Source organism: Schistocerca cancellata, chromosome 4, assembly GCF_023864275.1.
Source record: "Schistocerca cancellata isolate TAMUIC-IGC-003103 chromosome 4, iqSchCanc2.1, whole genome shotgun sequence".
Classification (NCBI taxonomy): domain Eukaryota; kingdom Metazoa; phylum Arthropoda; class Insecta; order Orthoptera; family Acrididae; genus Schistocerca; species Schistocerca cancellata.
Genome location: NC_064629.1, coordinates 736,147,928 through 736,175,909, shown reverse-complemented (window position 1 = coordinate 736,175,909; position 27,982 = coordinate 736,147,928). Strand labels below are relative to the sequence as shown.

The 27,982-nt window shown below is 40.5% G+C and overlaps 1 protein-coding gene across 1 annotated transcript in view; it reads left to right on the top strand.

Annotated features, from left to right (window-relative positions):
* Positions 1 to 27,982, top strand: part of LOC126184412 (ras and EF-hand domain-containing protein-like) — a 195,427-nt gene that overhangs the window by 129,754 nt on the left and 37,691 nt on the right. The window contains exons 6-7 of the mRNA XM_049926796.1: positions 18,590 to 18,715; positions 25,235 to 25,368. Coding sequence (XP_049782753.1) covers positions 18,590 to 18,715; positions 25,235 to 25,368 — 260 coding nt within the window. The remainder of the gene's footprint in view (positions 1 to 18,589; positions 18,716 to 25,234; positions 25,369 to 27,982) is intronic.

Genomic DNA, 27,982 nt, shown 5'->3' with positions numbered 1-27,982 from the left:
TAGTTCGTCTATAAATAAAAATGAGTATTATTATTATTATTACTATTGTTGTTATTAGTTGTAGTAATATTGGTAGACGTCGTCGTCCTCTTAGTAGTAATAATAATAATAATAATAATAGTGGTGGTGGTGGTGGTGGTGGTCGTCGTCGTGTCAGTCGTCGTCGACGGCGTTAGGAACGCTGTGTATGCGTACCTTAAAAGGGCGGGAAAGGGGATTTTTCAATAAATTTCCTGGGCTCCCCTGAATTTAGGCCCATGACCCGCCACTGATGGGTAGTGAAAAATCTAGGACATATTAATGCATTAATAAAAATTACAACGGAAATCATTAACATATAAACAACATGGTTGATCTTAGTGCATTAGGTAAAGCTAATATCGCGCCTATCGTAGAAAACAGGTATGTGCTGTGTAGAATTATTCATTGTGTGAAATTCTGGGTGCTTTCGGACTGACTTTGAGAGGGCACTAGTCAGAAACATCGAACAATCAGGTGTCGTTTTTGTTTGATAGTCTTAATTTCTGATAGAGACAGTGCAGTGAAAGAACATGTGTAAGGTCATCATGTTTTTAAGAGGATTTCAAGATCCATCCAAAATGAACTGCTGGACTGTATGGTGGAAACTTGCCCTGAAGTTATTTCGGATGAAATAAAGCAGACTATGTTTGCTGCTATAATGGTAGATGAAGCAATAGATGTTTCTGAAAAGACACCGTTAGTATTAGCGTTGTTCTATGAAAAGAATAGTGTTCCATATGTGAAAGGTTCTGGGGAGGGGGTTTCAGTCCTGTAGAGCATCATGTATTCTGGCTTTTATATATCCTTTGTTCAAAGATACACCACACAAAATTATCGCACTAACATATTATGGTGCAACTGTAATGAGTGGTTGTAAAGGTGGCGCGCTGTCAAACATTAAAACAGTGAATCATAAAGCTCCTTGTGTGCACCAATTAAATTTGACAATGGAACACGCTGCTTCACAAAATCAATCGGCTAGGGTAATCTTTTTAAATTTGTCAGGTTCGTCAGCCATCTTTTGAGGTAACCAGAACGACTTTCCGCTTTGCAGTCACTGGTGGCATGAAGGACTCCTAGTCGGCCAGCCAACAGATTGAATTTTAAATCACGGGCCACAAATGTGATTTATGCAAATAAATATTTGGTGCTGGAATGTTTATCGGTGGTGAAAAAAATCACCATCCACCAAACTTATTGTCAAGCAGATGGACTCTGCTGCAGTCTACAAGATGAAGAATTCCTCTTTTTATTGATGGTTACAACGTCTGCCTTTTGGCTAGCATTCTTCCAAAAAGGAATTCCTCATGTGGATATCGAGTACAGACAGCTGCAGGCGCAATCAGTCGATGCTGTAAAAGTAAAAAGTTCAGTGTCTCATTTCATAGAGTTTATTAATAATAAGCGTCTCAATAAACGACGATGATACCGCACTCACAGCAGCAGCCACCTCTCAGAGCAAGCGCCAGGAGATGAGTCTTCGCCAACGTTCCAAAGCAAAAGAAGCCTGCGATAGGATTAACAGAGAATCCCGTGATTGTTTCCAAGCCTTAAATCATCTAGCTGCAGCAGTGTTGTTGGATTCCTCAACGTTTGAAGAATACTCAAGACATTTCTCAGAGACAGAACTTAACGTTGCCGTCTAGCCTCACGCCATGTTGGCCAGACTTCAGCAACTGTATCACTACTCCATTTCGAACAACAATCTGCAGGACATCTTCTCTCAGATTAAAAAAACTTCTGAAAATATTAATGACAACACCAGTGACAGCTGCTGAAGCTGAAAGGTGTTTTCCTTCTCTGAAGAGGACCAAGATCTTCCTTAAGAATACCATATCAGAGCAACGACTTAATGCCCTTGCAATCCTCTCCATTGGGTAGAATAGGGTTACCAACATGGAGGATTTCAACTCCAAGTTACAGAATAATTCTCCAGCAGGAAACAAGGATGTATAGACTTCCTTTTTCGCCACTGACTTCATACAACTTTTTATTTTAATACATTTTTGTGATATTTTTTTGTTTATTTTTGTAATACTGCAGCACATCGGTAAAATTTTGAGCGAACCACCACTAGGAATGTGTAAAGCTATAGACTATCATTATGTAGAATTGAGGTGGAGTGAAAGAATTGCAATTCTGTACTACATTTCGCATGATATGTTTGCTACCTATTCATCTTTGGTGATGGAGAGTCTTTGATTTGTTCTGTACATTGCGTATGTATTTGTTGTTGTAAAGTATGTCTAACACATTGTTCTTTCTTCAGTTTTACTACTAAAGTTACCTGCTTGCAACCATGATCTGCTACCAGTTTCTTCATCAAGGTCTGCCTTCATGACACTGTTCCCATGAGAGTGGATAGGCCCGCGACATATGTCCCTAGTGGTGATCGTCGATCGCATGATGCAGGGCTTCTTAGCATGTAGAGCCAAAAATGTCCAGATTTATGCTAACTCTGTAAGGGGGGGGGGGGGTGTATCAGGATACGGCGTAACTCCCCGCTAGCAGATCGATATGCTTGGATTCATGGATGTCCAACCCCAATGGTGTAGCCAAAGACTGGAAGGTTGGGACAGGCGGCAACACGTCAGAGGTAGCAGGCTGCACCAGAATGATAGCTGTGAAGGAAGGCTGTGGCAGAGCGAGCAGTTCCATCCCCATGGGTTCCCACACTGTGGTCCACTCACAAGTCCTCAAGCGAGCGGGGCCATAGGTTGTACTGGGCCGTGGACAGCACAAAGGGAAGGTGACAGGCATGACTGATGGTGGCCCTGGTGTCCAGTCTAGAGGTCGGAGGTGCAGCGAGAGTGTGGTGCCAATTGTGACTGTGAACATGGTCAGAGCAGTTTGTGGTGGCAGGTCAGAAGATTGCACCCAACCATGACGTAAAACAGCTGATGATCCCTATGATATCTGTCGACCCCTTGGGTCCACCCTAGATGCCAGCCAAATGAGTGTGAACAGACGTGGATGCCCTACATGTAGGTATGCCTGTACGCAGGCTGCGCTACTGGCACGGGTAGACTGTGCACTGTAGGTCTAATAGGGAGCAATCCTGGTGTCAGCACCGTATTTTGTCTAAACTGACCCTGTTGGTGGGGGTGGACTGATACATGATAAGGAAGTTATGGAATGCTTCCTTGGTTGACGACATCAACAAGGCTTTCTGCAGCTTTGTTTTAAAGATACGAACCATCCGCTCAGCTTCCATGTTGGAGAAAGGGTGAGATTGGACAGTAGTCAGGTGGTTGATGCTATTACAGCAACAGAAAACATGGAACTGCGGTAGTGTGAACTGTAACTGATGTCCAACACCAGAGTGCATGGCACTCTCTCGAAGGGCGAAAATTATCGAGAGGGCACAAATGGTAGCAGTGGTGATAGAGGATGGTATCTGCACCACATACAGGAAGTTCGAGAGGGTCTACAACACCAGAAACTACATACACTGTGTGATCAAAAGTGTCTGGACAACCCCAAAAATATACGTTTTTCATATTAGGTGCATTGTGCTGCCACCTGCTGACAGGTACTCCATATCAAACACTCAGTAATCATTAGACATCGAGAGAGAGCTGAATGGTCCTCCGCGGAACTCATGGACTTCGAACATGGTCGGTTATTGGGTGACACTTGTCATATGTCTGTATGCGAGATTTCCACACTCATAAACATCCCTAGGTCCACTGTTTCTGATGTGATAGTGAAGTGGAAATGTGAAGGGGCACGTGCAGCACAAAAGTGTACAGGCCGACCTCGTCTGTTGACTGACAGGGACTGCCGACAGTTGAAGATGGTTGTAATGTGTAATAGGTCCAAAATGGTTCAAATGGCTCTGAGCACTATGCGACTTAACTTCTAAGGTCATCAGTCGCCTAGAACGTAGAACTAATTAAACCTAACTAACCTAAGGACATCACACACATCCATGCCCGAGGCAGGATTCGAACCTGCGACCGTTGCGGTCGCTCGGCTCCAGACTGCAGCGCCCAGAACCGCACGGCCACTCCGGCCGGCTCGTGTGTAATAGGCAGACATCTATCCAGACCATCACACAGGAATTCCAAACTGCATCAAGATCCACTGCAAGTACTATGACAGGAGGGAGGTGAGAAAACTTGGATTTCATGGTCAAGAGGCTGCTCATAAGCCACACATCACGCCGGTAAATGCCAAACGACGCCTCGCTTGGTGTAAGGAGCGTAAACATTGGACGATTGAACAGTGGAAAAACGTTGTGTGGAGTGACGAATCACGGTACACAAGGTGGCGATCCGATGGCAAGGTGTGGGTATGGCGAATGCCCACTGAACGTCATCTGCCAGCGTGTGTATTGCCAACAGTAAAATTCGGAGACGGTGGTGTCATGGTGTAGTTGTGTTTTTCACGGAGGGGGCTTGCACCCCTAGTTGTTTTGCGTGGCACCATCACAGCACAGGCCTACATTAATGTTTCAAGCACCTTCTTGCTTCCCACCGCAGTCAATATTTTGGTGCCGAAGGCGATTCTCCGTTCAGAACTATCCGACAACTTGCAGGACAAAACCGCTCTAATTCCGAACTGGGACGCGTCTGTTTCCGAGTGTCAAAGGCAGTTCCAGTTTTTATCATATATGACATCAGATATGGCGCCACCTTGAGACAATCCTTAAAGCATTGGAAAGACCGTTGATAGGAGGCCAGCCACATAAATTTGAAGCCTTTCTCGCGCAGTTGATTTAGAGGGTTTGCGGTTTGCGCCACATGAGGAAAAAACTTAGCATAGTATATGATTTTACTCAAGGACGATTGCAACTCTTTACGGTTAGTAGGGGTCAACATATTAGTGATCGCATGGACGTGGTTTTGAGTCGGGATGATACCCATGTGAGTAGGAATGTGCTGAAGGTATCTGACGCTGGGGTGAAGAAACTGCACTTTTCCAACTTACGTAGTAAGCCATTATACTTGAGCCATTTGAAAAGGATTCAAGGTTTCTGCAGTGTTCTATGTGCGTCTACCCCTTAACAGTAATATGATCCAGATAATTAACACAGTGCTGAATACCTTGAATCGTTTGTTCTAAATACCTCTGGAAAACGATGGGTACACAAGCAGCCCCAATTGTAACTATGTAAGTCAAACTGTGTGTCTAAGACAAGCAACTGACATAATGCATTATAGAGTGGCTGTTGTAGATATTCTACCTTGAGATCTGTCTCTGAAAAACGGGGGACCAAGCCCATTTAGTTAACGTACCCTCTGAGTAAGGCATAGGATAGAGAGCAGTGTTAAACTGGGCAATTTTAGTGTACTTAAAATCCCTACTAACGCATTAAAACCCGTTAGGCTTTTTTAAGGACAACCGTAGGCGTCGCCCCTTGACTGATACAAACTGAGAAAATGAGGTCTAAGTCCTGAAGCGTGAGAGTTCCGCTCGAACAGCCTCTCTAATCGCAAATGGAAGCAGGTGAACTCTACAAAATTATGGCGTGTCTGCAGGCTTCATAGAGATGAGAGCAACAAAAGTACATGTACATCCGAGTGTGGTTCAAAAATCTTGTACGAACTGCACAGAGAAAATGGCACTGTATCAGACACTAAATTAACTTGGTCCACTACTTTGAAACCAAATGTTGTGAGGGCATCTAAGCCGAAAGTATTGAGAGTGTTAGGCGACTGCACTACTAAAAATGTTAGTACATGCCTTACATGCTAGGCAACAATTCTCCCAGGAGAGCCGGCCGCTGTGACAGAGCGGTTCTAGGCGCTTTAGTCCGGAACCGCGCTGCTGCTACGGTCGCAGGTTCGAATCCTGCCTCGGGCATGGACGTGTGTGATGTCATTAGGTTAGGCTCAAATGGCTCTAAGCACTATGGGACTTAACATCTGAGGTCATCAGTCCCCTAGACTTAGAATTATTTAAACCTAACTAACCTAAGGACATCACACACATCCATGCCCGAGGCAGGATTCCTTAGGTTGGTTAGGTTTAAGCAGTTCTAAGTCTAGGGGACTGATGACCTCAGATGTTAAGTGCCATAGTGCTTGGAGCCATTTATTCTCCGAGGAGAGATTAGATTACATTCAATTTTTGTTCTCCTGAGTATGAAACAAGTCAGAAAGTATAACATAAAACATTTCAGTATAATACTCACTACCTCTATCATTTGTCAGGAGAGTGTCAAAATAGGTGAATACATTACAGTTAATTGGGACTGCTAATATTTATAGAATTGATACACACTCAGAATGAAACATAGTTATACACTTTTAATAAATTTATCACACACGAAATACTTAATCTTGACTGTTGTGACCAAGTGCTATCTAAACAGAAATCTGACAGAAATTTTTACTTAAGGTGGTCTAACACCCCCTGTTAAGATATTCATCTATAGAGTAGAAGGAGTTGCTTATCAAAAAGTGTTTCAAACTCTGTTTAAACAATGCTTTATCTGAAACCAAGTTTTAATGGTTGCTGACAGTTTATTGAAAATGTTTATGCCTGAATATTGGAATTGTCTTTTGCCAGTAAGATATGACACATCGCTGATACCTTTGCAGCAAAGGTGAGCTGGGCCACCGATATGTATCCTCACTGATTAATGACAGGGCAGCTCCGATGTCTAGATGGAACTCCACGGACTGACCGGCAATATTAAAGGCGGGTCCACACACGCAACAAAAGTGTGCCCATAGCTAGTGGCATATTGCAGTTGCATATGTGAACTCCCAGTTTTTAGTGTCGAAGCTTTTTGTCACGCCACAAGACGTTCAGCTTGTTTGTACTTTGCTAGTGCCACTTTCCTACCACTGGAGACTATTCAAGCTGGTGGAGGCTCTGTAATGGTGTGGGGCGTTTGCAGCTGGAGTGATATGGGACCCCTGATATGTCTAGAAACGACTCTGACAGGTGACACGTACGTAAGCTTCCTGTCTGATCACCTGCATCCATTCATGTCCATTGTGCATTCCAACGGACTTGGGCAATTCCAACAGGACAATGTGACTCTCCACGCGTCCAGAATTGCTATAGTGTGTCTCTAAGGAACACTCTTCTGAGTTTAAACACTTCCGCTGGCCACCAACCTCCCCAGACATGAACATTGTTAAGCATATCTGGGATGCCTTGCAATGTGCTGTTCAGAAGAGATCTCCACCCCCCTCCCCTCCTCCCCCCCCCCCCGTACTTTTACGGATTTATGGACAGCCCTGCAGTATTCATGGTGTCAGTTCCCTAATCACGACTTCAGACAATAGTCGAGTCCATGCCACGTTGTATTGCGGCACTTCTGCGTGCTTGCGGGGGCCCTACACTATATTAGGCAGGCGAACCAATTTCTTTGGCTCTTCAATGTATGTAAAATGTATATGTTCGAGGAAATGTGACACATGTTGTTCTGTCTTAAGTGTGCCACAATGTAGTGCCACGCCTCTTCACACAGCATTCTTCTATCGCACATCACTATATTTCGCTCTATGGAATTCAAACATGCATGTTTTGTAATGAACGCCATCAAACTTACATTCAGGCAAGTGGAAATTAAAACGTCCTGTGCTACCTTTCCCGTAAAATTGGCCCTTAGTAGTGTAGCGATCTGGCAAAAATTTTCTGTCAAAATTTCATTTCTTGGATGTTTCGAGAAGATATGTGTAATCTTTCTTGCCTGTTATTCAAATGGTTCAAATGGCTCTGAGCACTATGGGACTCAACTTATGAGGTCATTAGTCCCCTAGAACTTAAAACTAGTTAAACCTAACTAACCTAAGGACACCACACACATCCATGCCCGAGGCAGGATTCGAACCTGCGACTGTAGCGGTCTCGCGGTTCCAGACTGCAGCGCCTAGAACCGGACAGCCACTTCGGCCGGCGCCTGTTATTCGTGTTAGTCGTTTATTTCCACTCTGGTAATCTGAATCTATGGATTTCCAGTAATTACAAAAACTCTGATCATTTGCACACACAATCAACCACGTAAACAAACAGCAATTGGCATTTACCATTTCAGGTTCATTCGGCTCAGCTCCCAGTCGGTAGGTTTGCCATCCTACACCCCTTAAAAAAAATGGTTCAAATGGCTCTGAGCACTATGGGACTTAACATCTGAGGTCATCAGTCCCCTAGAACTCAGAACTACTTAAACCTAACTAACCTAAAGACATCACACACATCCATGCCCGAGTCAGGATTCGAACCTGCGACCGTAGCGGTCGCGCGGTTCCAGACTGAAGCGCCTAGAACCGCTCGGTCACAACGGCCGGCCCTTAAAAAACGGTAACAATTAGTACTGGATGGGGTTATTTATAACCGGGAGAATATGAACTCCAGAAAATTTGCACTCTTTATTGCCTATTAGCTAATAACTTTCTCTTTTGTGTGACATAAAATTAAATATATGAAACATAAAACCAATAAAAACAAAAGACAAAGAAGACAGCATCAGTTCTTTAATCCTTAGGTCTCAGCATTTTTTCCTCTCTAATCTTGCTACAGCTTTACACAGCATGCTTTCCTTTCTGCGAAAGAATCAGTTAACTCATCAAAGTTCGTCAAACGTTTTGCTACATGAAAAATGAGAATGTCGTTGTCTAATACTGAAAAAGCTGTTAATACGAATAGTGCCCAAGACTGATGTGGTTTCTCGATTTGGTTACGTCTATTTTGTCACTGTCTGCTGTCTATTTTGTCACTGTCTGCTAGATAAAACGAAATAAGCCTTTCTCATAATGGGACCGATGACCTCGCTGTTTGGTCCCCTTCCCCGAAACAACAAACCAACCAACCTTTCTTATATTGCAGAAATTGTAACACACGCCAAATAAGCGAGACTGTTTTGGCACAAATAGTCATTTTTATCTACCTCATTTACATAAACGACACGATAGAATATAATTCACGATGTACCAATATCAAATGCCAATTAGGTCTACTACAAGCAAAAAGTTTTATGTTAGGAAATAGTTTCACATTCCAATCATACGTTCCAGTTTACAAGCATGACATCGAAAAGTGGTAGTACGAAATTTTTATATAAATTTGGAATCGTCATATTCTGCCATATAATTTGTGTGTTGTCCCAGTTTCTTCTCCTTCCTCATTCTAACAAACAATCTTGTTAACACTAATTCTATAACTGTACCTGCCATTGTCAAAACTTGTTCTCTGGTTAACTTCATTAACCATGCCACAATCACCAGTTTACTTATCCCCCTTGATTCTCCACTTGGGCGGTATTGCATGTTCGTACAAAGCGTTTCACGCGCTATTACGAGAAAGGAACTTAAACGGCTGCTAACCAGGGACTATACAAATGGCCCTTAGTAGTGTAGTTATTTCCACGCCCGGTAGCTGAGTTGTGAGCACAATATTATGTCAATCCTAGGGCCCGGGTTCGATTCCCGGCTGGGTCGGAGATTTTCTCCGCTCTGGGATTGGGTGTTGTGTTGTCCTCATCATTATTTCATCCCCATCGACGCACAAGTCGCCGAAGTGGTGTCAAATCGAAAGACTTGCACCTGGCGAACGGTCTCCCCGACGGGAGGCCCTAGTCACACAACATTTACATTAGTGTAGCTATCTGGCAAAAATTTTCTGTCAAAATTTCATTTTCTTGGGTACACTGAGGTACGCACAAAGTTGACACTCGGCGTGGTGGTTGATGGGAGCGACTGCAAAGGCATTTCCCATTTACAGCCGCTCCAATCAGCCAGCGCGCTGAGTGTCAACTTTGTTTGCGTGGTTAATATGTAATCTTTCTTACCTGTTATTCCGGTTAGCCACTTATTTCGACTCCAGTAGTCTGAATCTATGGATTTCGCTAATAATTGTAACAACGCTGACCATTTGCACACCCAATTAACCACATAAACAAACAGCGAGACCGAGCGAGGTGGCGCAGTGGTTAGACACTGGACTCGCGTTCGGGAGGACGACGGTTCAATCCCGCGTCCGGCCATCCTGATTTAGGTTTTCCGTGATTTCCCTAAATCACTCCAGGCAAATGCCGGGATGGTTCCTCTGAAAGGGCACGGCCGACTTCCTTCCCCATCCTTCCCTAATTCGATGAGACCGATGACCACGCTGTCTGGTCTCCTTCCGCAAACAACCAACCAACCAAACAGCGATTGCTATGGTCGCAGGTTCGAATCCTGCCTCGGGCATGGATGTGTGTGATGTCCTTAGGTTAGTTAGGTTTAAGTAGTTCTAAGTTCTAGGGGACTGATGACCACAGATGTTAAGTCCCAAAGTGCTCAGAGCCATGGCTCAGAGCCATTTGAACCAAACAGCGATTGACATTCACCCGTTCGGGTTTACTCGGCTCTGTTCGTATAGCCCCGTCCTTTTTTGTGTGCGTGAAGTTTTTATTATTTCTAGACGCGATGGGGATTCCCATGGCAGACACATGACGTGCACTATGCACGCATTCAAAAATAGTCTTCTAATTCGTCCAGAAATTGACATAGAATATGTTCAAAAATGTTCAAGCACCAACAGATATGCGTTTCAAAATAAAATGAATAATCGATAGACCAAAATGCGCCTGATGCTAAGCGCTTTGGGAAACAAGGTGTTTTCCTTCAAGAATATGAATTTGGCGCCCACTGAAATTGCCGCCCGGGACACATACCCCCCCCCCCCCCCCCAGATCTGGGCCTAGTTCAGATAAGAGTTGCATGAGAGCAGCATGCTGTTCTTGCTCTTGTTGCCTTTGTGCCTGATCCTGCTGACGCTGCTCCTGTAGTGACAACTTTCGCTGTCTTTGTTGCTGCTGCTGCTGTGGCAACTGTTGCTGGCATCCCTTTGGAGACTTAAGTACATTGAACTAAATGATTCCCCACACTGTCAAGTACCCATTTTTTTAAATACTAAGCAAGTGGGTCAGAAATTCCTCACACATAGGCGTGGGCTATGGCAGCCACCATCAACAATGCTGTTACCTGCTCCAGTGATGGGAATGTGTCAAACTTGGACACCTGACTGATCTATGCAAACAAGATGCTCATCACAGTCTGCCGTTGATTCCACATTACTCCATGCAGTTGTGGAAGCTGACCAGGTAGTCCCACCAGCACTGCAGAAGCTAACATTGACACATAATATTGCCAGTCAGGCCGTGGAGTTTCAGCTTGTCCCCAGAGCTGCCCTATCATTAATCAATGAGGATATGTATAGGTGGCTCAGCTCACCTTTCCACCAAGGGTCTCAGTGACAGATCATTTCTTACTTCCAAAAGACAATTCTTCTCCCAGAGAATTGTCACTTACACCTAAGTACAAGAACTTAATGTGTGTACTAACATTCTTAGTAGTGCACTCACCTAATGCTGTCAACATTTTCAGTTTAGATGTCAAAGTCCAAGAAACTTGGGATCCGTAACACAGCCACTAGGTATGATCATGTCACCAAAATTGCCTGCGTAATAGAACTGTGTTCCTGGCCAGGACTCAAACTGAAATGGTTCAAATGGCTCTGAGCACTATGGGACTCAACTGCTGTGGTCATAAGTCCCCTAGAACTTAGAACTACTTAAACCTAACTAACCTAAGGACAGCACACAACACCCAGCCATCACGAGGCAGAGAAAATCCCTGACCCCGCCGGGAATCGAACCCGGGAACCCGGGTGTGGGAAGCGAGAACGCTACCGCACGACCACGAGATGCGGGCTCAAACTGAAATTCTTGTCTTTTATGAACAGTGCTCTTACTGACTGAGGCATTGATGTGTGACTGATGATCAATGAAACTAGCGTTCAGTGACATATTGTTGGTATGTACAAAGTGTAGTTGAAGAGACATAATGACAGAGACTAAAAATGAATAAAAAGAGCTACTCTTTAGTGACCATAAGGAATCACCATACAAATGTTTCAGCAATGAATTGGTCTCACAGACATGTGTACCATTTGATAATCAGTTTTCTTTATCTAAACTTGTTACATCCTTTAGAAAGTTGCATTAATGAATTTTGTCTGTGAATTTGTTAACATCTGGTTCTTCACATCATGTAGACCGAAATTATAAAGTGCAACAAAATGTTGGTAAATATTGGTAGATGCACCTTCATCACAACCAGGATGTGTTGTTTCCTGTATTATTCTTTCGACTGAAATTGAAAGGTGAGGAACCTTACTTCCTTGCTTTCTGAAATTGCTAAAATTTCATTCAAGTCAACCCTCACAAGTGTGCACTTTCACATTAACTTATGGCACCATTAATTACACTACTGGCCATTAGAATTGCTACACCAAGAAGAAATGCAGATGATAAACGGTTATTCATTGGACAAATATATTATACTAGAACTGACATATGATTACATTTTCATGCAATTTGGGTGCATAGATCCTGCAAATCAGTACCCAGAAAAACCACCACTGGCCGTAATAACGGCCTTGATACGCCTGGGCCTTGAGCCAAACAGAGCTTGGATGGCATGTACAGGTACAGCTGCCCATGCAGCTTCAACACGATACCACAGTTCATCAAAAGTAGTGACTGGCGTATTGTGACGAGGCAGTTGCTCGGCCACCATTGACCAGACGTTTTCAGTTGGTGAGAGATCTAGAGAATGTACTGTCCAGAGCAGCAGTCGAACATTTTCTGTATCCAGAAAGGCCCATACAGGACCTGCAACATGCGGTCGTGCATTATCCTGCTCAAATGTAGGGTTTCGCAGGGATCGAATGGAGGGTAGAGCCACGGGTCGTAACACTTCTTAAATGTAACGTCCACTGTTCAAAGTGCTGTCAATGCGAACAAGAGGTGACCGAGACGTGTAACCAATGGCACCCCATACCATCGCGCCGGGTGATACGCCAGTATGGCGATGACGAATACATGCTTCCAATGTGTGTTCACCGCAATGTAGCCAAACACGGATGCGACCATCATGATGCTGTAAACAGAACCTGGTTTCATCCAAAAAAATGACGTTTTGCCATTCGTGCACCCAGGTTCGTCATTGACTACACCATCGCAGGCGCTCCTGTCTGTGATGCAGCGTCAAGGGTAACCGCAGCCATGGTCTCCGACCTGATAGTCCATGCTGCTGCAAACATCGTCGAACTGTTCGTGCAGATGGTTGTTGTCTTGCAAACGTCCCCATCTGTTGACTAAGGGATTGAGACATGGCTCCACGATCCATTACAGCCATGCAGATAAGATGCCTGTCATCTCAACTGCTAGTGATACAAGGCCATTGAGATCCAGCACGGCATTCCGTATTACCTTCCTGAACCCAACGATTCCATATTCTGCTAACAGTCTTTGGATCTCGACCAACGCTAGCAGCAATGTCGCAATACGATAAACCGCAATGGCGATAGGCTACAATCCGATCTTTATCAAAGTCGGAAATGTGATGGTACACATTTCTCCTCCTTACACGAGACATCTCAACAACATTTCACCAGGCAACGCCGGTCAACTGCTTTTTGTGTATGAGAAATCAATTGGAAACTTCCCTCATGTCAGTACGTTGTCGGTGTCGCCACCAGTGCCAACCTTGTGTGAATGCTCTGAAAAGCTAATCATAGTATATCACAGCATCTTCTTCCTGTCAGTTATATTTTGTGTCTGTAGCACGTCATCTTCGTGGTGTAGCAATTTTAATGGCCAGTAGTGTATATGTTCAGGCTACAATATGTCATAAATATTTGATGTTGAGAGATGGTGCACTGAACTGTTTGTGGCTGTTAAAGAGTGAAGTGCTAGTTAGTGAAAATACTGTTTACCTGTACCACAGTTTTATTGCTGGTTGAATCATAAAAATGTACTGCAGTGTATCCATTCTGCTTAGTTTCTATCCACAGAAGTTTTATCGATATGATGCCAGCCATGCACTAATTATTTTAATAAACATATCTATCCAAAACTTCAAGTCAATTGTACACTCCTCAGAAAAATAAGGTGATTAGCACAACAATTTAATGAACTCAGTAAGGAAAAATAGATGTAAGTGGTTAACAAAATAAAGAAACCTGAAAATCCTTATTTTTCATTTTATTCCTTCAAATGTCTGATTTGTATTAAGAAATGCTGAAACTGTAGATTATTTTTATGAAATACTGTAAGAACTACAGTTCCTGACCACATTTTTGTGTAGCTTTAATTGATGCATGAATACATGCCAGGCTTCCACCTATCATCAGCTTTCACAATACATTTAGATCTTTGTGAGTATAGCATTTTTATTGAACTAATTTTAAATTTTACAGCTGCCATGCACAGAATAACATTTCATTTAGCTATTGGTACCACATTGCCTGAGTTGTCTATTTACATTAAATTACTTTTATTTTCCACAGGTCAGCTGCAGCATTCAAACTGCAGTCAAGAAAAACATTACACTGATAAGGCTCTAAATTTATTATGCATGTTGAACATGGGTAATATATCCCTGCAAAAAATAAAGCTGTACAAAAATGTATGGTTTCTGCATTTCTTCAAGTATTTCCATGAAAGCACTACAGCTCAATCACCATTAATATGGAAATATTTATTGTAATGCTTCTGAAATCAGTTGCAATTGTTCATATATTAATTCTTTAAATCTTTCATTTTAGTGTTATATCATTGTTGAAAACTTCATTACTGTATACAAATGACTGGCAGGAGGGAACTTGAGATTATCACACCCCCCCCCCTCTCCACTGTCTACCCCTCCCTACACCACTATTATAAGTACAGTATCTCTGCTTCTTCCTTCTATATTTACTACACTTGTAAGCCATTGCATCAGAGACACTTGCTAGTATTTATTAGTGTGTATCAACCCCTTTGTCCTGATGGAAGTGGCAAGAGGTCATGGCATGGGCTCCACAAGACACTGAGAAAACTTAGGAGCCACTTTCATCCACAACTTCTGAACTACTATCCACAACTCCAGTTTATTCAGAGCTGCATCCAAGGTTAGGTTGATCCTACTGTATTCAGTAAGACTGTGGTTGGGTGCCCTGGAAAACTGCACAGACACTCTCATATCTGTGGAGGGTTCCTAGGTTTCTGTTTTGTATGCTGGTGAGAGCTATCATACAGATCAGGGGCCCATTTTATTCAATATAACAGTTTCCCATACAAGAATAGCTCCACCAGCATGTAAAGTGAGCTGATGGTAGGTACCATCATTGACTGATATGGTTTTTGACATGCTCATAGTCGAATGTTCATATGTATCAATACATACTATGATTCATCAGTCCAGTGATAGTTTTCCTGCACCCATGCTGATATCTATACCCTGTCTGATACTGATTTGGCTTATGTACAAGTATGAGGTGGTAGTCTCTATACTCCACTGCAAAGGAAGAATTTGTTCTGAATGGCACCACTCTTACTGGTTGTTATTTTCCAGCACTGAACTTTTGCGTGACATGCTGCACTGGGATACCCCAAAGAATGGTTTGCTATGAAAATATGGAAGCTGTCTGAGTGACAGCAAAAGTACATAGGCGTCTGGCAGGGAATACCTATAGTATAATCTCTGTGTGTTTGTTCAGTAAATAGTTCCCATGAACACAAAACATCATAGTGCCAATCATTTTTAATGCCCAAATTAAAAAATAAAATAAAAATAAAAATAAAAAATATGGTAAAAACCCTGAAGGAAAAGAAGACAGAAGAAGCCAAGAAGCACTGCTGCAATCTATAATTAGGGTGTCAACTCCAAACAGTAATACATTGTTACCCACATCAGTTGACTCTGCTAATTCAGAGTTTTCCCCAAACAGAAGTACTCATGCCAAACACGCTGACACATGACAAACATAGTGCCTGCTAGACTACAGAGTTAGTGTTATGTGTGCTGGACACCCATGACCTGGCTATTGTCAAAGGCACTAATATCACATGTCTTGACCAGCCTGCACTCAGCTGCCATACCAAAGGTCAGTAAGACGTCACATGTGCCCCTAGTTACATTGCCTAACTACTCCATTCACCATAGTGGTTGGAGTGCTCTTTCTCCAACATGGCAGTTGCTTCTAACTCAGTTTCCCATGAATATATCTGAACACAACAAACAATACCTAGATATTATGCTCTCAAGAAAGACCATCCACTTAACAACTTAACTTGACTTACACATATCTGAATGAAATTACACCAACACCTCTTTGATTATATTCTCCTTGGAAAAAAGTTACAGACATTCCATTGGCTCTTACTTTTTAAGATTATTTGGTGGTCTTTCTCTGATTAATAATTAGATTCATTTCTTTTTCCATTCTGTTTGCTGTTTGTTGTTCATTTCAACTTAATATCTCAGTATAACAACAACTAAGACAGAGTTTTTGCTGTTAACACACAGTGGGGGCTATTCTGTTAGCAATCATTCTCTGGCCATATTTATTTAATCTTTCCCTTTCTACTTCTTGTCTTCTTCTGTCTTCCTTTCCTTCAGGGTTTTTTACCATATTTTTTATTTTTATTTTATTTTTTTTTAATTTGGGCATTAAAAATGATTGGCACTATGATGTTTTGTGTTCATGGGAACTATTTACTGAACAAACACACAGAGATTATACTATAGGTATTCCCTGCCAGACGCCTATGTACTTTTGCTGTCACTCAGGCAGCTTCCGTATTTTCATAGCAAACCATTCTTTGGGGTATCCCAGCACTGCTGGTGAACAACTTCATGGAGTTTGTTATTGTAGTGTCCTCTTTCATTTTGTCACACAGGGCATTGTTGCTAGGAGCCAGATTTGGTGAAAGTGAAGGATGCAGCACCACAATACACCCTAGATCACACATGGGGCTAATGGTCTGGCATCTGATGTGTGACTACACATTGCCATGTTGGAGCAGAATGCCATGGCCCATTTAGTGTTGCTGAATGGGGCACCCATTGAGCACACACCTTCATCATCAAATCCTCTTAATGGTGTGGAGAGTCCCCCATGATAAACCTGTAGCCATCTCTAGTTCATCAAATGTGATTTGCTTGTGCTCCATTATCAAGTCATTGACACACTGGGCATTGTTTAGTTTGCAAGCAGTTGCTGAATATCTAGTGATTTTGTGACTTTCAGTACAGTCACTGCCGTCTTTGATATCAAATGAAACACAGACCTGTGACTTGGTGCCGTTTTATCACATATAGCTATCAATCTACTGTGGATGTCTATAGCAGTCATACCTTCCCTCCAGAGAAACCATACTGTCCACCAATTCCCATGATTGACTGCTTCCGTGTTGTCTTGTCGATGCCCACCAGTGTACTTGCAAGCCAGAACAAGCGCTGCTGTAATGCACCAACTATGGGAACAGCAACACCATCCAGTGGTAGTAGACAGAACTATAGTCAATTTTCACACATACATTGTCACATGTTTCAAACTGCTACTTTGCAGGGACTATAGGGGGAGTGCCAACCAATGTTGAATGAATTAAATTTTTTTTCTGTTTCAGTGCATATCTTTCATTCCACTTAACTATTAATTGAATTTGTCCTTCCATTATATCTGACTTATTAACTGTTCTCATAGCCACTTCCAACTTCCTTTCATATCAGATACTTTATGTTACTGTCATTTAATTCCTAGTTTTCTTTTCTGCCCTGTTTCATTTATCCTGATGTACAAGGGCATGTTGCAAAGTAATGTCTCCAGATTTTTATTCTGTTTTCGAAATTAATACAGTCAATGTGTGTCATGAATATTACTCAGTTGACTTTCCCACTATGCTGACATCAGCTGTAATCCTCTGCAACTAGAGGGCTCTGAATTGTAGCATGTAACATGGTGGTGTGTAATGCAACTGTGTCAGTGTGTGAGAAACAGCATGCTATTATTGAGTTTCGAATTCAGAGAGCTTGTCCACACATGGAGCACCCTTTATTTCAGCATGACAATGTCATACCACACATAAGCACAATGACACCTGCAACAATCTGACACCTTTGGTTCACTGTCAACAAAGTCAGATATTATATAGTGACCCTATCAACACTCTGGTCTTCTGGTCTCTCACTGGGAGAGATGTGTTCATTGCCAGAGCAACTATGTTGAGAAATAAATATGTGGACGTGAAGAATAAAGATGTGGAATATTAATTAAGTTTGTTTTATTTAAGAATCTTTATGAGTTTTCACATAAAAAATTTGGAGGCATTACTTTCCAGCATACCCTTACAGATTCTGAGTAACAGTTAAACTTCTTCAAGGAATAGTCGTTTTTTCCTTTCAGTCCTTTCCAGTATTTGGCTGGATGATGGTACTTCTGATGAAAAAATGCCACTTTTTTTTTCTTGTACATATGCTTGTTAAAAGTAGATAAATATAGGCTTTGCTAGACTTGTTTGATTGTAGCGACACTTTTTTTTTTCTTTCTTTCTTTCTGCACCACTGCAGTCATAGCCATAAGATTAGTCAGAGTCTTGTTCTACTACAATGATAAGTAATACTAAAACGATAAGTAATTAATATATTTCACATCCCAATATTAGTTTAAAACACAGGGCTTGCTGATTGGAAAAATGTCAAAATTCATTATAGTATAATTTTAATTTCTATGATTACTTTTTAACATTTTCTTTAATTTTATTCTAACTTATGTGGCATAATGCTTTTTTTTATTCCAGTGAAGCAAATCTCAAACTTCAAGACACCAATGACAATCTACTCTCTGTAATGGATACAGGTGGACCATTTTTATCTAGACCTGCTTCGCCTTGCACCAGCAGTATGGGACTGTGTTCTTCAAGCATGTAAAGAATAATTTCATAGTTTCTGAGTATTGCTACTATTTAATATTTTCCACATATTGTTCTTCCTTATTTCTTTTCTCACACCTTTTTCTCATATTTGATGTGAATGTACTGACCTTAAAATCCATTGAAGTGAACTGGACTAACAATTTTTTTAGAAGATGTGTTCAGGGATATTTATATTTTGACATGAATGTTGATAGCATAAGGTTTTCAAGGGGCCTCAAAACTTCATATATGCCATCTTCCATAATAATTTTTAGTTCACTGCCTTTCTAAATTAGAAACTATATATCAGTCCTCTTTAAAGCATTTATTATGTATATCTCCTAATGCTGTGTTTGACATGACATCACATTTGTAACATATAAGTCACAGCATATTACTTTTAGTATGTATTTCTTTTAATTCATAAGCTTTTTAAGTGAAAATGTAATAAGAAGTTGTCTAATAAGTTTTTTCTTTTTCCTGTTTCCTTGACAAGAAACCAGATAGATAGATTCACATTCCTAGATTTCAGAAAGGCACCACAATGTCAACTGATAATTGGGATATGGTCATATGTTGTAACTTTGCAAATATGTGATTAGTTTGAAGAATATCTTATTCAAATCATCCAGTATATACTGAAGGGTGAATCTTGAGCCAAAGAGAAAGTAGCATTCGGTGACTCAAAGCAATGTTATAGGATTCATAATGTTCTCAGCAGCATAAACAATTTAGCAAATAGATCAGCAGTAACTTCTGATTATTTATGGATAATGCTGTTGTCTACAGGAATCTTTCATCACTGGATGTATGGAAATCCAGAACAATTTGTACATACTTTTTACTTGGTGTACGAATGTCAGTTTTTGAGATATGGATAAGTGCTATATAATACCCGTAACAAAATGAAACAATGCAGTGCCATCCAATGACAAGATCAGTGGCATGCTCTTAGAGTTTATCATATCATGTCATTTCGTACATTCACATCTGCATCCATTCTCTGTAAACCACTGTAGAGTCCATGTCATTAGGTATGTCCCATAGTACCATGTATTGTATTAAGGCTTTTTCCCATTCTATTTACACATGGAACATTGGAAGAATTACTGTTTGACACCACTGTGTGTGCCACAGTTAATCTGATCTTCTGTTTGCACTCCTTGTGATAACAATGCATAGGGGGCCGCATTGCATCCCTAGATTCCTCACTAAAATGTGGTTCTAGGAGTAGGTTTTCATAAAATAATTGGCATCCATCTACAAGTGAATACCAGTCATAAAAAATCATGATGATTTGTGCTGACCATTCTTTACATATACTCAATATTCCCTTTTAATCCTAATTGGTATGAGTCCCACACACTTGAGTCATATTCTAGGACTGGTTACATAAAAGTGTTCTAAGCAGTCTCCTTTGTGGTCTGAATACAATTTCCAGTATCCTACCAAAGAACCAAAGTCTGCAACCTGGTTTACCTATCACTGGGTCTATGTGATCATTCCACCTCATATCCCCAAAAATGATTAACTGTAGGTATACAGGGTGTTACAAAAAGGTACGGCCAAACTTTCAGGAAACATTCCTCACACACAAATAAAGAAAAGATGTTATGTGGACATGTGTCCGGAAACACTTAATTTCCATGTTAGAGCTCATTTTAGTTTCGTCAGTATGTTCTTCCACCTACGCTCAATGGAGCACGTTATCATGATTTCATACGGGATACTCTACCTGTGCTGCTAGAACATGTGCCTTTACAAGTACGACACAACATGTGGTTCATGCACGATGGAGCTCCTGCACATTTCAGTCCAAGTGTTCGTACGCTTCTCAACAACAGATTCGGTGACCGATGGATTGGTAGAGGCGAACCAATTCCATGGCCTCCATGCTCTCCTGACCTCAACCCTCTTGACTTTCATTTATGGGGGCATTTGAAAGCTCTTGTCTACGCAACCCAGGTACCAAATGTAGAGACTCTTTGTGGTCGTATTGTGGATGGCTGTGATACAATACGCCATTCTCCAGGGCTGCATCAGCGCATCAGGGATTCCATGTGACAGAGGACGGATGCATGTATCCTCGCTAACGGAGGACATTTTGAACATTTCCTGTAACAAAGTGTTTGAAGTCATGCTGGTACGTTCTGTTGCTGTGTGTTTCCATTCCATGATTAATGTGATTTGAAGAGAAGTAATAAAATGAGCTCTAACATGGAAAGTAAGCGTTTCTGGACACATGTCCACATAACATATTTTCTTTCTTTGTGTGTGAGGAATGTTTCCTGAAAGTTTGGCCATACCTTTTTGTAACACTCTGTATGTATGAGTGGTCTGATTGAATTTGAAGCTCTTTGACATTGTAATTATAGGTTTCTATGTTATTGCATTTTGTGAAGTGCACACTTTTATATTTCTGAACACTGAAAGTAAATGCCCAGTTTTTGCACCATCTTGAAATCTTATCAAGATCTAACTATATATGTGTGTTTTTATAGTTATTTATTACAGGCAACTGAATAATATGCAAAATTACTCAGCCTGTTATTACTATTGTCATCCAGGTCACTAATGCACAACATGAACAGCCAAACTTTCCATCTAAATAACATTCTGTGTTCACCCTACCAATAAATCCTAAATTCAGTCACAAGTTTTGTTGGATACACCATATGATCATATATTCCTTAATCATCATTGGTATAGTATTGAATAAAATGCGTTTTGGAAGTCAAGAAAAACTGCATCTATCTGACTGCCTTTAACCATGGCTTACAGGACATCAGGTGCAAAAAGCACAAGCATGGAGTTGGACATTCTATTTGAGATACTTCATGACATTTGAGCTCATACTATGTTCTAAGGGTCTGCCAGCTATCTTGTAGATTGGTGTGATCTGTTTTCTTCCAGCTACTGGGTACAGTTTTTGTTCAAAGGATATGTGGTTTTTTACAGTTAAAAAAGGGTCTAACTCAGCAAAAAATCTATATTGGATCTGAGAAGTATTCCTCTGGGCCCTGGGTCCTTTTTATTTTCACAATGGTGATATCTGTATAAGTCATCTTTGCAGCATTGGGAGAATTAAACAAGTGCAGTACTCCTGGACCATCTTTTTTAGCAGAACAGTTGAAAATGGAGTATTTCTGTCTTTCCTTTGCTGCCACCAATTTTAGTTCCTGTGTAAACCATGAATGTCTGGATACTTACTTTGGCACCACTGATGGCCTTTACATATGACCAGAATTTCTTTGGTTTTTGTGAGAGGTTTTTTGATGTCATTGAAGGCTTCATGCATTGCTCTCTTGATGGCCACATGTGTATCATCTATCTGGCTATAGCACTACATTATGTTTTACACATACTGTGCAGTAGTTGCTGTTTCTTTACCAGTTTTGTTATAGAGACTGTATACCCATTATTTACTTTTCTACTGTGTACACATCTATTCTGTGTTTGGTCAACTAAGCCACAGTTCCTCTGAATGCTCCTGCAAAGATCAAAATGTCTCAAGTTTGTCCTTAGTGTATCATACTACTGCCTCTTCATCTAGTTTATGGGTCATAAAAATCTTCCTGCTTATTTTAGATACCATTTGCAGTTCATTAACCATTGGTGCTGTTACTGTTTGATACCAGGTCAGTTGTAGACATCCTCAAACAATTCAGTTTCATTTTTGTCACCATTATATCTAATGTATCTCCTTCATGAAAGGGCTTCCAAACTATCTATTCTGCATAATTTTCAGAGAACATCATTTAGTGCAATATCTCATCATTCCTACTACTTACAAAGCTGTAATTTGTAAGGAATTGTTGACTATTTAAAAATCTTCCAACAATGAGGGGAGTGTGCTTGGCGAACATGTCTACTAGGCAACAGAGGTTTTTTTTTTTTTTTTTTTTAGATAAGTCTGGCGGCCAGTGGAAGGACCCAAACTTGATACTGACTATTGCCCAACAGTCTTGCATGCAGGTTCAGTTTCTATCTACTTTACTTTGAATCTGTTGTAATAAACACACCCCTATCCTTTTGATGTATATGTACTTGTACCCTTCTACCCCAAAAATCCCAGAAAATCACAAGACAGAAAGTCACTAGTATTGATACAATATACTTGCAGTCATGCACTGCACAGTGTCTTATAAAGAATATATACAGAATAATTATGGAAAGACACACACACACACACACACACACACACACACACACACACACACACACACACACATGAAGACACAACTGGGGAGGTAGGGTGACACTGAGTTCCCATGACTGAAAAAGTGCTCATTTTGTGTGTCTGTATGTTTTCCAAACTCAGATTTTTCATTATCATAATAATTTTCATGTATTATTATTTATAATATTGTAGTTGTTGTATGAAGTTCATATAGCTCCTTCTTCGAAAAATAAAAAAAATCTTACTTCTTGTTTAAATAATGAGAATGTATAGATAAACAATTTACTCATCAAGTGGCAGCAGAGGAACACACACACAAGAGGATTTTTCTTTTACAGACTTTCAGAGCCAGTGGCTCCTTCTTCTTCTTTAGTAATGCAGTTCTGTATTTTATTAGTTTAATTTAAAAAGTCACTGAAGTCTGAGGTTTCTCAACAGAATATTTGTATCTTGTATGTAATTATTATTGTTAATGACTTTTTCATAACAAACCTAACCACATGCCTGCATTGTCAAAATTTTGGAGAAGCTTTGGCAAGTATAAAATAGCCATAGAGGTATAAGTGTTTGAAAAAGGGAGAGAAAGAATGAATGCAATATCTTAATTTTTCATGTAGTATGTTTAACTGATAGTTTGTTATTAGAAGAAAATCTTTGGTTCAACTATATCCCATTCAAAATTGTTGAGAGTTAACTATAATTAATGGTGGACTGTGTTTCCAAATTACACTAAAAGTAACTAATATAACCAGTCACAACATAAATAGCCAGTTCAATAAAGGGATAAATCAAACAATGGAAACTCCTAGTTGAAACATCAACAATGCAGGGAAAGAGAGATTGCTACTAACCATAAAGATGCCATATTAAGTTGCAGATGGGCACAATTAAAAGACACTTACACATTAGCTTTTGGTCACAGCCTTCATCAGAAAAAGACAGAGAAACACACAAGCAAGCACATCTCATGTACACACAACAGCCAACTCTGACAGCTCAGACCAGAATGCAACTGTCACGTGGAACGGAAGCAACAATCTGGGAGGGTGGTTGGGAGGGGTAGGGGGGGAAGATGAAGGCATAGCATTGTACGGGTGAGGGAGAGAGGAGTGTTGCCTGGTGGAGTGTGCAGGGACTAGGCTGCCACCAGGCACAGTGTCAGTAGGTTCTGGAGCAGGGAGTAGGGATAATGGAGTGAGGAAGGACACAATCAGGGACAGATAAGTGCATGCATTGGCAGAGAGCAGCAAACAAAGAAGGTGGGCGATGAGAATTGGGAGGGGGGGGGGGGGGAGGGGGGAGGGCAGGTGATGATACGAAAGAGAGGGTAGAAACTACAGGGTGAAGGATGTGGTGGGAGGGGGAGTTTGTTACCATAGGTCGAGGCTGGGATAATTACAGGAGCAGAGAATGTGTTATAAGGATAACTCATGTATGTGCAATTCAGAAAAGCTGGTGGTGGAGGGGAGGCTCCAGATGGCTCGAGTAATGAAGCAGCCACTGAAATCAAGCATGTTACGTATTGTTCCCACACCATCCACCCAACAGTTTCCACCCCCTCTGTCCTATCCCCTCTTCCCCTTTCTCGTCTCCCACCCTCTGCCAACACACCCACCCATCTTTCCCTGCTCCTGTCCTTTTTCACTTCATTTCCCCCACCTCCCTACCACACAACCTCTTGACACTGTACCAGTTGGCAGTCTAGTCCCTGCACACTCTATCAGACAGTGTTCCTCCCCTCCCCCCCTCGCCCCACCAATCATACACTGCTATCCCTTTATCCCTTCCTCTTTTCCACACCTTCCAGATTGCTCCTTCCATTCCATGTGACATTTGCATTCTGGTGTGAGCTGCCAGAGTTGGCGATTATGTGTGAGTGAGGTGTGCTTACTTGTGTGAATGAATGGTGTGTGTTTCTCTTTCTTTTTCTGACAAAGGCTGTGTCTGAAAGATAATGTGTTAGTGCCTTTTAATTTTTCCTGCCTGACAATTAATGTGTCATCTTTAGAGTAAGTAGCAATCTATCTTTCCTTACAAATTTAAATCAAACACAATACATTCTAATCTGGAATGCAATTAATGTCTAAAATATATACCCATATATCTTGAAGGTGGATTTAGTAGCCACCAGAAACACACCTGTTACTCTGGAGCTGTAACCCCCAAGACAGCTTAGTTCATTTTATTATTTTCTCCCCACAACTTTATGGCTTTTTTTTTTACCTTACGCCATGCAAATGCTACTCATCTGACAATCATAAAGTAATTTTGAATGAGATATTGTTCAACTGTAAGAGTAGGATTTTGTTTACTTAGATGCTCATTTCATTATATATCTGTATGATCTATAGAGCACAAATAAGTCGAAGTCCTGACCCTTCTGATGTCAGCACTGATGCAGATTCAGCTCCACACAGCCTCAGCAATATGAAGTCTGACTCAGATGATGAGGCTGTACAGAAAGTGAGAAGACTTGATGAATATGGTAAATATAATTTAATATTTAGGCTTTGTAAAATTCATTCAATTAAAGCTAAGTTTGAAGTAACAGATCACTATTCACAAAATAGTCGAGGAATTGAAGAGCATATAGCTACATAGAAAACTTTCCACAGAAAGACACACAGTGTAGCTCTGTGTGTCATTTTGTGTGCAAGTGTCAGCTCTCTGAAGTAACACTCTGTCCAGTCTTAAATAGTTATTGTCACATTTTAGATGTACCTATTTTGATCAATGTTTTTCTATTGAATTAGTAGTGTTCTGTTCTCATATACTTATGCTGATGGAATTGGGAAGTGTGAAATCATGAAATCTAGACCAAATTCTATAATGCTCCAGTATTTTCATGCCTATGAAATATATTGATCAAAATTTTGTCCTTGTGCAATCTTATTTTCAATAAAGAAAAAAAAACAACATTCATACAGATCAAGAATAGTGTGAGTACATGATGGCTATTGGGTGTGATAAAGGTTACTGGAATTTATCAGGTAGAGATGGCAACATAGCATGCCAAGATGACATTTATGTGCAGATGGAGTTTATTGCCACTATTTGGAATTTGAGATAGGTCAAAGCATTGGCATGAGGAACATAGAAGCATCATACTAACAGATTACAAATAAAGTCATCTATAGTGCAATGACTGCAGAATGAGTGGTGACAAGATGTTCCCAGGAGGACAAAAAACAAGCACAGGTCCTTCCAGAAGGACTACATCACAAATAGAAAATAGAACTGTTCAACAGGTTCTGACAAACAGACAAATCACAACTGCTGAAACATAGGCAGAGGTTGCAGGCAGAATGTCACCATGATCCCATGGGAATAGATTACTGCAAACTGTAATGAGCTGAAGTTACCACTGAGATTCCACAACAGACTACGGAGAATTGTATGGTGAAGAGCTAGAGTCAAATGGGACACTGAGTGGCATTCTGTGGTGTTCATCAGTGTGTTTTGCTTCTATGTTTATGGTGATCATATAGATGACACTTTTTCTGTCGACAACATTGTGAAAGGTCACAGGAAACAGAAATTTTTGAGACCTGTACACCTCCATAAAAGAAATGCAAGTACCTGTGGTCATAACACAGGGAAGAAAAAACAGTCAAGAAACATTTCTAAATGACAGAAAATTCTTGAATAAGGACCTTGGTAACACGATACCAAGTTGCTAACAAGACTGCCCAGAAATCAACAGAACATCACACATGACAGGGACTTTCCCCATAATCTCACAGTCTATCTACTGAAAAATAAATATTGCAATGTTAAGGACTACCTAATATATTAAAGCCATAAGTAATGTGTTATTATTAGTGATAGCAACAAGCTTAATCAAAATGGTTGTTCTGAGTAACTACGTGATTCTGAAGACTTTCATTTCTTGATTTGTCCTGTATCATATGCACACTCTTCATACACAATATTTTTGGATGAATTAAAAATCAAATTAAAATAAGCATTCAGTGAATCCTTGCATCAGATATTCTTCAAAGCTTAACAAAGTCTGACTTTCTTATATCAGTCACAGTTACCTTTTCAGTGAGATATAGTTCTGATGTTTATGTTGATAAAACAAGAATGCTTGAGTGACGTAGTCATTGTTATAAACTGGAATGTCTTTGATAGAATCAAAATAGGTTAGAGAATGCATTTTATCTCCATTTCTTTACACAGTTTTAAGTTGACTCGATGTATTGTCACATAAATGCTAGGAAATTCATTTTTACCTGAAACTTTGACAGCAAAGCAATATACTTCTATGCCTGACACCAGAAAACATAAATTATTACATCAACTAATTTAAATATCCATGATCCGTAATTTTGTGCCTGTTAAATTATAGGTTCTCCAGATCATAGCCTTGATAATCTGATTCATCAAATAGGAAGAAGACTAAAAGGAAAAAACAGATGATCGATGATAATGTGTCACACGAGCTTTCAAACCCATCTTTACTCAATGGCTCCTTTACTTGTTTAATTTTAGAAAGAATTTGTAATTTATGGAAATATAGCATGAAAGCTCAAGGAATTCAGGATGTTTACAAGCAAAAACAAATGAAAATTGTTTCTATCTCGACACACCATTAAATGAGCAAGGTGACACAGTTGTTATGCACTGGATCAATATTTACTGTCAAAATTCGCATTCTGTCATCCAGAGTTACGTTTTCCATTGTTTCCTTAAATCTCTTGTGGCATGAAGGATATAAGATTATGATTTAAGATCCAATCAAAGATGGGGTTGCAAGAGATGGTGCACAGGCTTACTTAAAGTAAATGTCAGGATGGTTTCTCTAAAAATGACAGGGGCATTAAACTCTAATATCCTATCTTCATTTACATTTAGAAGGGATGTATTTCTATGTCCCACACTAATTTAGATATTCTATGATTTCCCTAAATCACTTCAGAGAAATATTGGAATGATGCCTCTAATAATACAATGTGAAATTGCCTTTTTTACCATCCCTCTCTAACTGACCTAGTACTCTTTCCGCAAAGACCTTGAAATCATCATGACTTTTTTTATATCTGATGATACTAGAGCAAAAATATTTTGAAGCAGTTCTTGTTCCTTTGCTGCAATTG